Source organism: Urocampus carinirostris, chromosome 1, assembly GCF_059441175.1.
Source record: "Urocampus carinirostris isolate Australia breed hairy pipefish chromosome 1, RoL_Ucar_1.0, whole genome shotgun sequence".
In the NCBI taxonomy this organism is placed as follows: Eukaryota; Metazoa; Chordata; class Actinopteri; order Syngnathiformes; family Syngnathidae; genus Urocampus; species Urocampus carinirostris.
Window position 1 is genome coordinate 29954478 of NC_142349.1, and position 18130 is coordinate 29972607.

The 18130-nt window shown below is 39.5% G+C and overlaps 2 protein-coding genes across 3 annotated transcripts; both read left to right on the top strand.

Moving 5' to 3' along the window:
* Positions 1-1421: 1421 nt before the first annotated feature.
* Positions 1422-5711, top strand: LOC148374254 (uncharacterized). 2 transcript variants are annotated; one of them, XM_088334349.1, is made up of 7 exons: positions 1422-1624; positions 1819-1899; positions 3385-3818; positions 4687-4759; positions 4831-4935; positions 4997-5079; positions 5178-5711. In XM_088334349.1, the coding sequence occupies exons 1-7, from the start codon at positions 1548-1550 to the stop codon at positions 5381-5383; spliced, it is 1059 nt and encodes a 352-aa protein (XP_088190475.1). In that variant the 5' UTR covers positions 1422-1547; the 3' UTR covers positions 5384-5711. The 2 variants fall into 2 exon arrangements, with proteins under 2 accessions (XP_088190475.1, XP_088190466.1); XM_088334340.1 differs by having other exon boundaries at positions 1423-1624; positions 3382-3818.
* Positions 5712-11478: 5767 nt separating this feature from the next.
* LOC148374255 (C-X-C chemokine receptor type 4-like) lies at positions 11479-14827 on the top strand. The gene is made up of 4 exons (XM_088354775.1): positions 11479-11525; positions 11589-11797; positions 11872-12155; positions 14175-14827. Exons 1-4 carry the CDS (start codon positions 11511-11513, stop codon positions 14768-14770), a joined length of 1104 nt encoding a protein of 367 aa, XP_088210901.1. The 5' UTR covers positions 11479-11510; the 3' UTR covers positions 14771-14827.
* The last annotated feature ends 3303 nt before the right edge of the window (positions 14828-18130 follow it).

The window sequence follows — 18130 nt, forward strand, 5'->3', positions numbered from 1 at the left end:
AAGTCCTTTTTTGCACAATTTTACATAATATTTGTTCGTGTAGGGATTAAAGAAGCAAAAACCACCTGAAGAGCCGTTTGGGACCCAAAGGAGCCGGTTCTCTTTAGTGAGCCGAGCCGAAGAAGCCGGTTCTCGAAAAACTCTACCGACTTTACTCAACTTCGTTTGACTTCGAGATTGACTTCAAAATACAGCTAATGAGATGAGATGAGACTTCAACTCATCATTAAGCATTTCTTTTTCATTTATACATTGAAACATCAACTTCCTAGTTCAGGGCTGGAGACACTACTGCAAAATGTCGAATTCAAAGCCCGCTGGCATGATCCGGTCCGTCGAATGATTTTATCAGGCTCGCCATAAATTCCTGAGGATGTCAAAAAAGAAGCAAATCTCTAGGTTATTTTTACCAAAAATTATCCATCCATCCATCCATTATCTGCACCGCTTATCCTCAGTAGGGTCGCGGGGGCGCTGGAGCCCATCCCAGCTATCTTTGGGCAGTGGGCAGGGGACACCCTGAACTGGTTGCCAGCCAGTCGCAGGGCACACAGGGACAGACAACACACTCACTCATTTACACTCAGGGGCAATTTGAACTGGGCAATTAACCTGACATGCATGTTTTTCAAATGTGGGAGGAAACCGGAGTGCCCGGAGGAAACCCATGCAAGCACGGGAAGAACATGCAAATTCCACACAGGAAGGTTCAATCTCATGACCTCAGAACTGTGCCGCACACGCACTAACTACTGCGCCGCCATGCTGCCAACCAAAAATTATGATTTTTTTTTCAAATAAACGCAAATGATGGAAAGAGGTGCTGAGTTTGTTTTACGTGTCGAGTTGGTTTAAGTGTAAAACTGCATTTACTCAACTGTTAAAGTAAAACACATCCAAGGCCAAACATAAATTTTCTTTTTTCTTTCCCATTGTTTGTGATTGAATGCGTTGTGCTTGGAAAAGATCCCTTGCCAAATTAAATTAATTAAATTAAAAAAAACCGTTTTTTTTCAGCTACCTGCTGAGTCGTGTTTTATGTCAAATAAATGAAAATTTATCATACTTTTCAATGCATATTTATATGATTTTTATGTATTTTACTTTTTATTTTACGAATGAATGAAATGTTTGCACCTTCAGGAGTCACAAATACTGTCCCTTTAAATGGAATACTGTATTATTACTTGAATTCGTTTTATTTTTCTGGTTATTGTTTCTTTTTTTCTTTTTTTTAAGAAAACGTGAATATAAATGATAATTTCTGGTTCAAACTACACAATCCTTTCATTCGATGTTTCAATAATTTAATCGTTGAAATTGTTTTTTTATTTGGTTCGCAGCTTTTATCTTGAGTCTGACCAGTTGAGAACCACTGCACTATAAGACGTGACATAGCGATAGACCTACCTCTAGGGGGCGGTGTTTACTAAAGTTAGAATGCAAATGTGCCTACGAATAAGAAGAAAACTAGAGCCTCTTAAATTCAAGTAACACTTACTGAAAATTAAAAGTTTTAATAAAGAAACGGACGGGTTACTGCACTTATGCTGCAATGCCGAGAAGGCGTCGCTTCGCTTATGAAACCGCAAACACACGCTAGCCCTAAACTATCTGAAACCAAGTAAGTTGAAAACCGCTTAGCCAACTTGTGTTCTTTCCGTGTATCATGGCGAACATGCATTTGATTTCGGTTCTAAAAATGGCGCGTGAGAGCCGAGCTAATAGTGTTAACTGAACTTCGGTAATAGTCTTCTGTCGAAAACCTCAGACAAGGTGTCGAAAATTTAACTTTCATTATGTTCTCGATTACTACAGTGTTCCGGGTGATGACGACCACAAATCGGTTTGCTTTGAATCTTACAGCGAATCCAAACAACTTGACGTTTTTCTTAAAAGGTGAGGTTTAACCCTTGTGGCATACAGGTACATACTATGTATATTTTAAGGTTGTTTTTGGTCGTTTCAATTAAAGAGCATTGCTGTTAAAATTGTCGAGAAAAATTGTTCAAACCTCACATTGTTTATTTGCTGTTAATAGTGTCAATAAAATTGTTCAAACCAAACCATTGACAAGTTAAATACTTGGAAGTTAAATTCCCAACTTGTATTAGTACGGTCATAAGTGGCCCGGAGAAAAATGGGTGCAGCTAGGCCAGGGGTCAGGAACCTTTTTGACCCAAAGAGCCATAGAAGCAAAAAAATGTTTTAAAAAGAAATTGAGAGGGCCACATCATATATTTTCAGAAAAAAATGAAAAAACTGCCAAACATGCTCTCTAGACAAAAGCTAATTCTTCAGCACCTTTTATTTCACTGTGTGTCATTTGATGATTTAATCAAATTTATGAAATGATAACAATGCCAAATCCTGTGTCCCAAATCAATGTAAATATGCCATTTACAATTTGTCTTCCACCTTCAGTTAAGAGTGTTGAGGCAATTTTTTTCCATGAAACTTGTCCTTAACGGTTTCAAAACAATGTGCATGCAAAGTTCTTTTGTAAAAATGTCACACATTACTGCAAACGATAAGCATATCTCATATTCACTTTCGGTGTAGACTGCAGCGAGCGAGAGAGAGAAGGAAGTGCCTTGCGCTGTGTGCAGGGATCCGCCCACCTTTACTGCTCACCCAATCAAAGTCAATTGCCAGCGTTTTTCTTTATCAGTTTAAATGGTTTCTTATCGAACTTCAAGTTGCTTCAGCTTTACATGGACCAAAACCGGGATGAAATCACTTGACTTTGGAACGCCCACAGAGTGATGTGCAATAGTTACATTTTATTTCAGAGCCATATGTACTCATGATAAGAGACATATATGGCTCCCGAGCCATAGGTTCCATACCCCTGCGCTAGGCTGTACTCGCACAAGATACACCACAGGAAGTGGTGACCCTACAATTATCGTGGTTAAGGGATCCGTGAACCGTAAACTGTCATATGGGGAATACATGAATTAATTAAAAACTACATATGGCTTGATTTGATGCCACCAAACCTTTCGAGTGGTTGGAAGTAAAATAATATTAATAAATGACTGAGTACTCACACTTAAAGATCATGTACACTGCAGGAATTGTGCAAGGGTTTGGGGGAAATTGTTATTGTCAAAAAAATTTGCACTAATTCAAAGCGCGGAGGAAGGTGGGGGGAGTGAATGAAAAACTATATGTGTATAGATAGGTCTGATGCCACTGAACATTTTTAGTGCTTAGAAGTCAAAAATAATTATAAATGGCTGAGTTATCACATGTCCAAATAATATACACTTGTATGCATTGTGCCAACAAAAAAACAAAACGTATGCCACAAGGGTTAATTTAGCACATTGAGTTCCCGAATTGCGCATTCAATAATCCTTGTTTATTGTTTTACAGCAGCTCTACATTGTACCACCTAAAGTGGAGAGTTAAAATGAAGACCCGTCGCTCTACCAGGTTTACAAAAGCTTCAGAGAAGCTCGTGAATAGTCCCGACACAGACTTTATCAAACGTCGGATTCAGCACAAGAGACTCAGGAAGTCATTTGATAAGAGTGATGTTCCCCGGGAAGAAAACGTTTGTGAGAGCTTTGAAGTCATCAAAGCCAAAGGAGTGGAAAACCCTGATGAGGATAATGGCGTTCAAGTAGTTGATACAGGGTTAGATGAGTCAATGGAGCAATGTTGCACCAGTATAGATACTTCTCTTCTAAATGTTGGAGCACCCCCCAAAAAGGGAACACCATCACCAGGCTTCTGTTCATCTTGTCGGAAGTTATACCAGAGGGCAAAGAAACTCAAAACCCCCATCAAAGATAAACTCTTGGATAATGGTAAGTTTTTTCGTACTGTTGTTTACTACACTAGATTTATTACAAATCCCTCCTAAACAATTGAAAATTCATAATCAAGAGACACCATAAACTGTGGGTGAATTCCATCATGTGGCTCAGTCAATCCCAACCCGTTTGCAGCTTGAACCTTATATTTAGGCTCGAGCCTATGCAATTTTAAGAAGTGCAAAATTTCGGTTTTCTCTCAGGTTTACATGGCAGATATGAAATTCTCCAACCTTAAGGAGAAGTTTAACATTTGAAGTAAACATTTGTATTGTTAGATTTCCCAGAAGGAATCAGGCGTTTGAGGTGGTGTGTTAGAATTCAAATCGGTGTCGTTCGCCAGGAAAGAGTACTGTATTTATTCTTGTGTAACGCGCATTCGATTCTATCTCCTTACACTATTTTTATTAACTGTACCAAAGCCGAATGTTAAGAGGAAAAATGAAGAAAACAGAAAATCTTCCTAAAAGATATTAAAACGTTTTTTTAAAAAAGCAGGCGACGGAAACACGTTTTTGTGTATCTGATAAATCGAACTTTGGAGGATATGAAATAAATTCATCGTACGTTCTAAGTTGGTATTGTGTTCATACTTGTGAATTAATTATTTTAATCATAACTGCATGTATTCAACAATGTTAATCACTTTCTTTATGCTTTGTTTGAGCTGAGAAAAATATCCAAGCGTCACTTGGTATTTTACTTGTTACCTATTAATAGGTGTGCTCTAGAGTGAAATGCATATGTAAAACACAATTATGAGACAAAATAGAGATGCCTTTAATTAACATGATCTTCTAATACTTACTATTTGTTTAATGGGGTTGAAAATGTTTTTTAGTAAGACCGATTTTTGTTTTAGATCCCACCTCATTAACTTGTGACCAATGGGTGTTGCTTAAAAAATGGAAGCGTCGTAGAATTCCTCACTCAGGGTAAGTAAAAACTAGGATGCTTGCCTGTAAGTTGTGTGTAAACTTGAAACTCTTGACTTCATTTTTATCAGGAGGCTTTTCCACATTTTGCGCCATCTTGACTCAAGATTGATGGGGATAACTGATAAAAAGCAGATTAAAACCTTGTGCTCCAGGGCTCATGTCTTCCTTCAGAGGTAATACTCACATTTTCCACTCAAATCTACTCATTTTATACAAAGTATGCTTGTGTGTCAGGAACCTCAGGAGGACTCTACAAACTCCTAATAGAAAGAAAAGCAGGATGAACCGAAGGAAGAAGGCACAAGGAGCTTCTCAAGGTACTCAATCCCCACGCTAAAGCATCTCTGTGGCAACAACCTCCTAAAGGACACAAGTGGCAATCATGACAACAACATAATTCAGTGTTCTTATTCAGGTTTTGTAAAGGAATTCCAGAGTGAAGAAAGCTCCTCAGATAAAAACTCACACACGACTGCTGACGGTCTCAGTAGTTTCTCCTTGGAAACCACCGTGCAAGAAGTTGATCCACTTGTGTCAAAAGCCCAATTGAAGAAGAAGGCCTTCTGCACCTTGCTCGCACAATTACGTGGCAACACCAGCCAGATTTTCCATGAATGTTAAAACATTTGAAGTTTATGTTTAGAAAGTTGGTTTTAAGACGATTCATGAAGTTTTGTTTACAAAAAAAACGTTCTGTATATGTGAATTCTTATCGTATTTGACCAAATGGTTTGTAAATGTTACATGTGGAGCCGGAATGCCCTTGGAGTGCTATGTCTAATCTTTTTGCTTAAAATGATGTATAATTTATTTAAAGTGTCTACCCCTTGTTTTAGCTTAAACATGTCATCATTACTATTTTTCTATTTACTTCATTTGTTTGTTTTCTGTATGCAGTTTTCTCTTTTTTTGGCAGCACTTTCTGTTCCCATTAAAATGATAATGTTGACTGTTTATGCCAATTTTTTTTGTAAGGATGCACTTTGTACGCTTATACTCTGCGATAATCACGGCGTGGAGGTTAAATGTAAACTGAACACTGCAAACAAGTGCACCACTGCTCCCTAGTGTAGTCCCTTGACCAAGGTTCCTGCCCCACTATTTAAGAATCACTGGTTTAATGAAAAACCAAAATGTTGCGCCAATGTGCTGGAATGTCAAGAAGACTGTGCCTTGCTTTGCCTTTGAAGTTTAAATTCATGTCCAGTTATGATGCCGCCTACACGTGTCAAGGCTAAACTGTCTGAAACCAAGTGAGTGAAACACTGCTTTGCATTCTCATTTTGTAATGTGCTACAAGTGCATCAGAGCAAGAACTAACACAAGAAGCAAGAGCTAGTACCACCTTGAACTCCCACCTAGAGTGTTCCATGTCCATAGTGATCCGTACAATTGCACTGCAAATGCACATAGTTATACATTACCAAGTAGGCTAAGTCGTTTTCAACTCACTCGATTTGAGTCAGTTCAGCGCCGGCGTTTTTATGACGGAACATGAAAGTTCAAAGTGATCAACAAAGGTCTTTTCATTATAGGAAATTAGTGTTGTGCAACAACTTATCCTTGTTTTATTAGGACAGTGACTCTCAAATAATGGGGTAAGCTCCCTTGGGAGTGAGGGCCCAAAAACTTAGGGGAACTTTTTCTTTAAACTTTCCTAGAAAAAAAGAGCAATTGCACAGAAAATGATTGAGAAACACTACATTGGGATGTTTAATTACTAATAAAGTCTTAGTAGATCTGAAGAGTCCCTTATTTTCTTAAATAATTTACCGGCACACTAGCAGCAGTGATTGTGGATTTTGAAATTTTATAGCTGGTGAAACCTGACTTGTTTTGAAATTTAGCCCTATGTTTAGTATTGTGGGAATCATAATAGTATTTGTTAGGATTCTTTTACTGCAAATATATTTCTAACATCAACATCAATCATTAAATAAAGACAGAAAAAATGATTATTTGAATGGGATTAGAAAAAAGTGCAGAAATTATTATAAAAAAAATATATATTTTATAAAAAGGACATTCATCATTTGGTTCCTGTTCAGTAACCCAAATTACGAATGTTAAAAAAAATCCCAATTTTGCAAAAATATCTGAGATGGTCTTAAGTTCAATACCGGGTTGGATTTTGGATCAAATTCATTCTTGTTTCAGATCCCACTTTGTTAACGTGCTATCAGTGAGAGTGAGTTCTGCTTAAAAAATGGAAGCCATGTAAAATTCTTCACTTACGGTTGTTTGAACTGATAATTCAATTTTTTTTTTGTCAGAAAGCATTCCTGCCCTTCACTTAGGTATGATGGGGAAGACAAATTAGAAGCAGAGCTAAAACTTGTGCTCAAGGTTACATGTGTTCCTGCAAAGGTATTACTCTAAAAGTCAAGGTTCATTTTCCCAATAAATGTGCATCCATCCATCCATTATCTGCACGGCTTATCCTCAGTAGGGTGTCTGTGCTGCTGAAACCCATCCCAGCCACCTTCAGACAGTGGGCTGGGGGACACCCTGAGCATGAAGGTTCGAGGAGGTTTTCAAGGTACTCAATTCCCCAAACAGAATATTCTCTGTGGGAACAGCCTCCAAAAGGACACAAATGGCAACTATGACGTAGAATCAGCCTTTTGAGACTTCTTGTAATTGAAGGCTATACAAATAAAAATGACTTGAACATCTTATTATTGGTGTTTCGTAAAGCAAATCCCCAGTCGGAAAAAGCTCAGATAAAAAATAATCAATCACCAATGCTGGTATTCCCAGTAGTTTCTCCCTGAAAACCCACCAAGCTAGACTTAGAACACTTGAGTCAAAAGCACCAGCGAAAGTTATTAAGTGCTTGAAGCTTGTTATGTTTGGAAAATTGCTTTTATGGCTCTTCAGAAAGTCTTGCTAATAGGATGTTTATAGACTGAAAGTATTATTTTGTTAATGTACAATTCAAATTTCTTTCAAACAGAACATATTTCATAACTAAAAACATTGTATCAGTATTTACTTTTGCTGGCGTTAAATTTGTTTTTGTAAAAGGATAGTGGGATGTTTGGGCGCGTTCTAAGAGATGGGCAGGGCACATGTATGATGCGGCAGGGGTAAACCAGTCAAAGATGTCGGGACCTGCTGTTGAACAAAGAGTGTTTTGTGTCACCCTGACCCGAGTGACATGGCCGCTTTCTGGTGTCCCGTTTCATCTGGAGGGACGAAAGCATGACCAACTTAGGTGCCGAGGTGCCTAACTTGTTTGGGTGTTTGGGCATTTGGGTTGGCCATGGTCCAAAAACGTTTGTGTGTGTTTTTTTTTTTGCTATTTTTCCCATGTCCTTTTTATTTTCTTTGTTATTGTATGTGTTTGTCTTGCTGTCGGTCACCCCTCTTGAGGGATATGACCAGGATAGATAGATAGATAGATAGATAGATAGATAGATAGATAGATAGATAGATAGATAGATAGATAAATGTGTTAAGTATGTGAGCCCTGAATTCATTGTTGATCTCCATGTGGAAATCATCTATCGATCTATTATCTGCACCGCTTATCCTCAGTAGGGTGGCAGGGGTGCTGGAGCCCATCCAGGCCCTCTTCGGGCAGTGGGCAGGGGACACCCTGAACTGGTTGCCAGCTAGCCGCAGGGCACACAGAGACGGACAACTCACTCGCTCATTCACACCTAGGGACTATTTGGACCGGCCAATTAACCTGACAAGCAAGTTTTTGGAATGTGGGAGGAAACCGGAGTGGCCGGAGATAACCCACGGAAGCGCGGGGAGAACACGCAAACTCCACACAGGAGGGTTTGATCCTATGACCGCAGAACTCTGCCGCACGCGCTACCCACTGCGCTGCCATGCTGCCCTGTGGAAACCGATTCCGAATAAAAAGGTCAGAATGTACGTACTGTGTATGTGCTTAGCATGCTCATCCATTTCAAAATAAACATTAAGGATTTGATTTAAGTCTTTACTGATTATGGGATTTGTGTAATGTACTTGCTATGAGACATTAACATTCAGGCAGAGCAATGGCAAACGTCCTCTGAATACTGTAATCAATGGAGTGGCGTAAAAAAAGTATATATATATATATATATATATATATATATATATATATATATATATATATATATATATATATATATATATATATATATATATATATATAGAAGAATAGAATAGAATAGAATTTACTTTTATTGTCATTCTTTGTAACCATGCACACAGAACGAAATGTCGATACACCTGACCCGTACATATATATGCATGTATGTTTTCCAATTCCATTGTAAATCTCACAAATTGGTGATGTACAATACAATACATCTTTTTATCGACTACTTTTAATGCTTTTTAATAGTCATCATTACCATATGACAATACAGCCAATATGTAAAATGCCACTAGTGTCTTACCCAAAGCTAATACAAATACTTATAAAACCCAACATAATATGCATAAAGTTGCAGGAATATGTCACCAGTATAAGCATATTATTTGAAAACGTCCCCTAAAGTGCAGCTCATACAAGTGTCGGTCACTGTTGATAATATCAATATCTTGTATAAAGGCTGATATCGTTACTCACCCCTAAACATTTGTGCGATTGGACTTTATTTGTTCACCACATTGAAGGAAAAAAGTATTGTACACGAAACTTTACTAAATGTGTCCATATTTTATGCACCAAGAAAAAACATCCCACCCAAGGTTTTTCACTAATCAGTGTCAGATATCTGTCAACAAGTTTTACACGGTATTGTTGTTTCTGAGATTTGGAAAGCTGATAGCAGTGAACCTTGAGGAAGGGAGGAACGGTTGAGATAAGAGACTGGGATTCTTTAAAAAGTGTAACACTTTGGATTTGTGGCGTTTACTGTTTGTTTATGGGATTAGTCTATTGGAAGAGGATGAACATTCACCGCTGAGGCAGGAAGTATGTCCGCAGACGTGCTTTAAAGTGCACTCAAATGATTGAGAAATAAATATTTATTCTATTTTTAATATCACACTGATTTGCTGCAAAATTCAGCAAACATAGATAGGGTATTGATAGTGTCCATGTGGTTCTAGCACCCTGTGGTACAAAATTTTTATCAATGATAGTTCACTGCCCCAACACAGTTTTAGACAAATTAAATAATATAAAACATGTCTGTTTGATTTCAAACGATCTGTAATAAACATATTCAATACGGTGAAAACATTATTGATTATAAAGTCAGGTGACCTTTATTTGTATGGCCCTTAACAGTTGTTGGCAACCTTTTCTGTACCACAGACTGGTGGATTGTCTGATCATATTTTCATGGCCTGGCCCGATGGTGGCATTAAACATGTTTGTACTATTTCTGAAATAACAATAACAATGATGATAACAACAATTATAAAGATATTATAATAACAACATTAATAATAGTAATGAGCGTAAATCCACAGTGTAGTCTCGTGGAACATTCAGATGCATCATAACATCACACCAAAGTCACATTTATCCATTTTCCAACCCCCTTATGCCAACAAGGTTCGCTGGATTGCTGGGCCCATCCCAGCCATGTTTTTGGAATGTAGGAAGAAACTGGAGCGCCGAGGGCACGGGGAGAACATGCAAATTCCTCACAAGGAGGCCGGTAGCTGGAATTGAACCCTGGACCTCCCAACTGTGAGGCAGACGTGCTGATAGCAACCCACTCACGTCAATCCACGTGTCAAGTTAATAAAAATACAAACTCGCCAAATGAACCAACCCTGCGAAAAGCTTGTTGATGTTTTGTGGTCGCTGTGTTGTGTTCTTGACTTGGGGATCCATCATCCTCCAACTCCAACGTAGTTCACCATTCTCCATGCTGATTGGCAATAAGTGCAAAAGTTTGGTTTGATTTGTCCTTCACTGTATCTTCGGCGAGCGGGAACCCTTGTTTACAACTTCACCGTTGCACCGCTCAACAGGTGACTGCGTCCACCCGTGGGAGCCATACTGATTTTAGTTCAAATCTATCACCTCAAAGCCTCGTTTCAAGTTCATTTTGAAATGTAGCAGTGTCAGTAAAACAGCAAAAGGTAAAAAAGAATGGAACTTGTTTTTCTTTCTGTACGGCCCAGTACCGGTCCGCGACCAGGTGATTGCCAACCACTGACGTGTATTCTAAATTTTGATATTATGTGTTACGGAAATCATTTCACCCTCAACCAGAAATGTCATTTGTCCAAGCCTGAATACTAGACTAACTGCACCGCTTAAGAAGGTCAATTCCGTTTTGTAATGGGAGACTTGAAATGGCTTGAATTGATGATGTCATGTGAAAAGAGGTAAATTACCGGTAATATTTTCTAATGTAAGAATTTAGATGAAAAAAATAAGTTGATCAGAATACGTTTTTGTTATGTATTGTGTGAATCATCCCCGTTTGTCTTAAATTAGTGGAGTCATTGTGATGCAGGAGGGCTCGCTTCTCACATCTGCACACACACACACACACACACACACACACATTGTCTGCAATTTTTGTGGGTTCTTTCCGATTGCCAATAGACCTCGGCCATCAAAAAGCCGGGGTCTCAGGGCCAAAACAATTCAAGCGTCGCACACGGACAGGACGGCATCCTGTGATAGTAGCGTGATCACCACCTGACACCTCCAAAACAGGAAAAGCGCAGAAACACAGATGGGATCGAGCCCTTGAGGGAGGAGCACCACCAAGACTATATAAGTCATCCTTTAGAGTCCCAAGCTAACCCCGCTGAGTGAGTGAAGTCCGTCATGTCGTACTATGAGGTAAGCTTCTCCTGAGACTGCGGCATCTGTCACGTCTTGAACCATGATTTTCTTTCCCCTCAGCACATCCTTTTTGACTACGAGTACAACGACACCAGCTCTGGCTCCGGTTCCGGTGACGTTGGTGTCGATCTGGAGGAGCCTTGTGAGGTGGAGCATGGGATGACCTCGGACTTTCAGCAGGTCTTTTTACCTGTGGTCTATGCGCTGATCTTCCTCTTGGGCATTACTGGAAACGGGCTCGTGGTCTTTGTGTTGGGTTGCCAGCGTAGGTGAGGCATCATTTTTAGATAAGTAATTGAAGGGGTTGAAAACCCTGCATTTAATGTTTACTTGGCTTTTCCAGGTCCAAATCCAGCCTAACCGACCGGTACCGCTTGCACCTTTCAGCCGCCGACCTCCTCTTTGTGCTGGCACTTCCGTTTTGGGCAGTGGACGCGGCCCTCTCTGACTGGCGCTTTGGCGCAGCCACCTGCGTTGGCGTGCACGTTATCTACACGGTCAACTTGTACGGCAGCGTGCTCATTCTGGCCTTCATAAGTCTGGACCGCTACCTGGCGGTAGTGCGGGCCACAGACACCAACACGGGTGCCCTGAGGCAGATGCTGGCACACAGATTGGTCTATGCAGGTGAGTGTCTCTCCTTAGTCTGCATTTCTCTCCCTACTATTAATAAATAGAGTGTATATAATAAAGAAGTGGTCGGCAACCTCTGGTCCGTGGTCTGGTACCAGGCTGTGGGTCACTTGGTGCTGGGCTGCACAGAGTGAGAAAAAAGATTTGCCTATGCTGTTTGCTTATACCTTATTTATCCGTGCTTACATGCAATTCTATACCTAAATAACGTTTTTGAGGTTTTACAGTGGTAAATTACCATTTTTGAGAAATGGTTGATCAGACAACAAATACCTCCGACCATTTTTTCTCAACATTGGATCTAACGGGAATCGAGCCCGGATTGCGTCAGTGATAAACGCCTTTGAAGATGTCAAAAAAGGCATTAGGTTTTATATCTTCACCACACTACTCGCAGTACAACGTTGTCTCGCCTTTTTATCTTGAAATCACACGTGATTGATCAACCCTTGTACAACAACGCACCGTAATGGAGCATTGTGGGAATGAGTTCCGCCTAAACAATGTTGTACAACAACGGACCAATCACGTGTGCCTTTAAGATAAAAAAATACGAGACCTTGTGGTACCATGAGTGATAAAGTGTGATGATTAGATCAAATCTAAAGCCTTTTTCCATGTCATCTAGACCCCGAGTGGTATAGTATTGACCCAGTGAATTTAGGCTTATTTTCTATTGCTATTATCAATATTGTCTTGAGTGGGCCTGTGACGTGAGAATATTGTGAGACATTGAACCGTTTGCTAGTACAGAAAAAGTTGCTGACCACTGTACTAAAGGACTGTCTCAGAAAATTGGAATACTGTGATAGAGTTCCTTATTTTCTGGCAACTTTAATTATGATACTCTACAATTTTGAGATGGGATATTCGAAATGTTCCCAATAATCATCACTATTAGAACAATAAAAGACTTGCAATGTTTCAGTTGCTTGAAAATGAATCCAGAATGCCATCCATCATCTGCACAGCTCATTCACAGAATTTTTGACATTTTATTGTTTTAACTTGCTTTGCAGGAAATGAGGAACTTTATTCTAATATTCAATTTTTCCAAGACAGTCCTGTATATATGTCAATATTATTTCATCTCATTCACTGACAGGAACGAAAATACCTGTCAAAAATCTCAGATCTTTTTCCTGCTTTTCTCAGTCATTACATTTGACAACTATATACGTCATTGATCTTTAATCTCATTCACAACAAAGGAAGAATATAAAAATCAAAGGTCATTGACAGAATTTACTGCCATTGATGGCTACACAGTAATCCCTAGCTATAACGCAGATTGCCTTTCACGGTCTCTCTGCTTCAGTGATTTTCCTTTTAGGTTATGTTCTGCATTCCAATTTGCTCAACAGTCCCTCAACTCTCTTGGTAGAAAATAAGAAAAGGGTTTACAAATAAAGTATACAGTACTTTTATTTTTTAAATTAATGCGCGAGCTGTAAAAGGGGTTTCCTCTTTGGTTTCAATGCATATTAAGGTATTTTATTGTACAGGGTGTTTCAAAAAATGATAAATCCATTGAGATATAAATATCATGGAAATTACATGAACAAGGCAAATGAAATTAAAAAGTAACAATGTTGCTTATCATAAGATTTATTCCTCTAAATCTGAATGAGAAGTTCAAAAGCATGTGGATTATCTTAACGATTTTACGAATGTTTAATTTGCTCAGCGCTTGTGACACGGCGTACATCAAGCTGGTAATCCATCTCCTGCCAAACACGCTGGAGCATATCTTGGGTAACAGTCTCTAACCGATTGCTATTTGTTTATTCATATACAAATATTCTGCTTGTGAGTTAGTACAAGGAAACACACATATTTTTGTAATATTTAATTGTGAATTTTCAAAGGATATCACTTTTCCTGAAACACCCTGTATAATAATTATCAGAAATAAAGGTTTCTACTTCACGACCTCTGCCCATCACAGGTCCTTTTTGGAACGTAACTCCTCCGATAAACACTAATCTGTTTTTGGGTCATCCGGTTTTGCAGGAGCATGGTTGCCCGCTGGTTTGCTGGCACTTCCAGACTTGATATTCGCTCGAACTCAAGAAGGTGGTGAAGGAAGCACCCTGTGCCAGAGGTTTTACCCAGAGGAAAGCGCTCCCATCTGGGTGGCTGTCTTCCACCTGCAGTTAGTCCTCGTGGGCCTGGTGATTCCGGGTCTGGTGCTCCTGGTTTGCTACTGCGTCATCGTCACCAGGCTGACCCGTGGGCCCCTGGGAGGACAAAGGCAGAAGCGCCGGGCAGTGAGGACCACCATTGCGCTAGTGCTATGCTTCTTCGTGTGCTGGCTACCATATGGCACGGGTATCTCTGTGGACGCAATGCTGCGTTTGGAAGTTGTGCCCCGCAGTTGCAACCTGGAAGCCTTCCTCGGTGTGTGGCTCTCGGTGGCCGAGCCCATGGCTTTCGCTCACTGCTGCCTGAACCCGCTGCTGTACGCTTTCCTGGGGGCCAGTTTCAAAAACTCGGCCCGAAGAGCCTTGACGTTAAGCCGGGTGTCCAGTTTGAAGGTTTTACCGAGACGCCGCAACGGGGCATCGACAACAACAGAGTCAGAGTCGTCTAGTTTGCACTCTAGCTAATGTTTGTTTTATTTAAGAATTGTCTGTGAGCTTGTGATAGAAATAATTTGAGGAGCTGCTGGCGGTGTTCTCTCTATTCTCTTGTACATACACTTGTCTTGTTTTGGATTTCTTGTCAGTGCTGCCGTGTAGTAAATATGAACAAAAACTGGTGAAAGTCTCTCGTGTCATGTTTTAACTTCGTGTGAAGTGAGTTTATTACAATTCCAGTACCATTGTTTCCATAGAAGCAATTGAAAATGTTTCAGGTCTGAATAAAAATAAGCAGTACATTCGCCAAAGTGATATTGACCACCCTACAAGTGATGCTTTTTTTTTTTAGTCTGATACCTTTGTTTAACTAAATCCAAAACTGATCTCAGTTTTTTGAACTAAACATTAATTAGCTGTTCTCACAGGAGCTTTACTGGAGCTAAAAAATGTGTTTCATATTTTGTCATGGTCCCCCCAAATGGTAGTCAATTTGAAATAAATGCTATTTTTTTGTTTAAATAGTCTAATTTTGAGGCATCACACCCTCAATGGCGTTTAATAATGGGACTAGCATCTCTGCTTGGGATGTAAGATCAGGAACTGAAGTTGTTTTGAGTTAAAGCTGCCCATTACGATTTTGTGAAATCATTTTCAATACAAGTAGGAAAAATATCAGAAAAATTTTCAGTATCATCTCCTGGGATATAGATGTTTGCTTTTGGACCATGTAAGGACTTAAGGTATTTTCACTTGTTCGCAATTTTGGTGAGTATCCAAAACTTGAGTGCTCTCATTCAAATACGCAACGATCTCTTGCTGTGATCATCAAAAATATTTTGCAAGAAAAGTCCTCAACGTGATTAACACATTGATGGATTAATTCACACCCCTACGATGTCAATGAAAACTGACGTTTATACAATATTTTAATACAAAATATAAAAGGACATGAAAATAAATGCCACGAAAATTGCATCGACCGCACACCATTATGAGTCCTTTATCCAGTCTTCAGCGTGTATTTTAAAATTAACAGTTTGCTGCTTGTTATGGGAAAAAACATTGCAGAATTGCGTGTACTTATTCAGTTCTGCTTAAGTATCGACAAACTAAATCCAAGCATGTCAGGCCACTGATCTTAAGCACGGATACGACTGAGAAACCGACGTGTGAACCCGGCTGAATCAGACATGTTGTATGTTGGCTATCGACTGGAAGTGTGTGTCATGTAACATTTTGCTATGTCAGGAAGGGGTCATAGAAGTGGGATGGGGAGGGATTTGCTTCTTTATTTTAGAGCACAAACAGTGCATGTTGACTTGGGTTAGCTAATGCTAACCCGCGAACAGACGCCTGATTCTGGCCACTTGTTTATATTCAACAGAAGTTTGTTTGTATCGTATAGCATATCCTTTTATGTCTTTTTGTGACTCTATCCATGTGTTTCAGAATGGGAAATAGTAAGGTGTTTTCTGAGGAATAAAGGGAGAGTGATGTAAAAAAAAAAGAAGGAAATACTAGAAAATCATGGTCTTTGTGTCTGTGATATGGCTAAGAAGTATTATAAGTCAACGTCTACTATTTGTACCATTTCTAGTAAATCAAAATGACATATATGTACATAGAAAAACATCACATATGAAAAAACACTTTTTGTTGTTTTTTTTAACTCTGTCAATTATGATATCATTCATGTGGATGTGGATCCCATGATTATGTTTTTTTCCTGAATAGTATGTATTTAGTTTTAGTTAAGGTCTGGGTTAGTGTATTTGTATTAAACCATATTTGTAGCTTTAGTCATTCTTGGGTTACTGTTTTTCTAGGTGATGTAAGTCATTATCATCACCACGTAGTATGCTTGTATCATCGGAAAAAAAATATTAAATGAAATATCTTCGACACTGAACATATGTCATTAGAGGAAAAAACTATGGTCCCAAAAACTTATTCTTGTGGGACACCACATTTGATTGTTTGCCAGTTTGATAGGTATCCATCCCAAGTAACATATTCGCGTCTGTTTTCTAAGTAGCTTTGAATCTACTTCAATGCAACATCTAAGATTCCAGTGATTGTTATTGATCAGTAGTTTGTAACCAACAGTACTAAATGCTTTCTTGATATCACTTTTATCTATGTTTCTTTATTTGCAACAATGTCAAATTTATGTTCAGAAAGTTTTAGATAATCCTAAAAGTCTTTATATTCGAGTTGTTTTGGAAGTTTTTTCCAGGGTCCAATACACAAGAAGAATCCGAAAGGTTTTATTCCATTGTTTTTTCTTGGTCTTGTTGATTAATTGCATTTTTTTGGATCATTGTATCAAAGTAGTGCGTTTTAGTGGCTTGTTTCAAATTGGCAATCTTTCCCATTCTGTTTGTAACACAAAGCCAGATGGCCATGCTCTTGTGGGAAGCGGATAGAAAAATCAAAATTTTTCTGGGTTAATTTGTATTTCTCGTTCTTGGAGTTGAGTTATCACTCATTGAGCGGCTGATTCTGTATTACCGGTAAGTTCTGAATCATCACTGTCCCTCTTACATCTTGAGCGTACTGTTTGTGTGCATTTTGACATTGATCCTGTCGTGATTACTCATTTCCCTCACCTGTGCCCGCTCGTTTGGCGCCAGCTGCTGCTTGTTGCCTGATTGAATCACCTCCTATTTAAACTCAGTACTCCACTCACTCCTTGTCAGTCCGTCAGTGAACCTCTGCATACACAAGGCAAAAACTTTGACTCTGGGTCCCATCTTCATCCGTATCCTACTCGTCTGTTCCTGATTTCCCGTTTGTCTCCGGCTTTACTTATTCTTGACCACCGACCACACTCTGATCTCCGGCTCCGGCTATCGACCCGTTTTGTCCATTTGACCACGCTCTGATCTCCCTCTCCAGCTAACGACCCGTTTTTGACCACCAACCAGGCTCTGATCTCCTGCTCCGGCTATCGACCCGTTTTGCCCATTTGACCACGCTCCGATCTTCCGCTCCGACCACGCTCTGATCTCCTGCTCCGGCTATCAACCCGTTTTGCCCATTTGACCACGCTCCGATCTTCCGCTCCGGCAAATCCACTTCCGTATTCCGATCACGCTCCCGTGCGCTGCTTGCTCTCCCTGTCCAGCGAGCATCAGATTGCAGGCGTTGGTTTCCTCGATATCCCAATAAACTTTTGAGTGAAACGTTACGGGATTGGGTCTACCATTTATTCTGATTCTGACAGATCCCATAGTGTAGGTCCAAAACTACTACTTTAGTAGATTTTTGCAGGGAGGATATGAGTCTATCCGTCTCCTACACTTTTTTGCATAGTTGTTGAACCGGTTATCTCTTTAAAGGTTTCCAGAAATTCTCCTAATTCGCTTTTCAATTTTTAATTTTTCT

Bases quoted from the DNA above. Each gene is read 5' to 3' on its own strand.
- LOC148374255 (XM_088354775.1), top strand. The intron at 11,798-11,871 runs GTGAGGCATCAT...TGGCTTTTCCAG, and splicing joins GTGTTGGGTTGCCAGCGTAG to GTCCAAATCCAGCCTAACCG. The intron at 12,156-14,174 runs GTGAGTGTCTCT...CCGGTTTTGCAG, and splicing joins ACACAGATTGGTCTATGCAG to GAGCATGGTTGCCCGCTGGT.
- LOC148374254 (XM_088334340.1), top strand. From the start codon at position 1,548: ATGCTGCAATGCCGAGAAGGCGTCGCTTCGCTTATGAAACCGCAAACA. The intron at 3,819-4,686 runs GTAAGTTTTTTC...TTTTTGTTTTAG, and splicing joins AGATAAACTCTTGGATAATG to ATCCCACCTCATTAACTTGT. The intron at 4,760-4,830 runs GTAAGTAAAAAC...CATTTTTATCAG, and splicing joins CGTAGAATTCCTCACTCAGG to GAGGCTTTTCCACATTTTGC.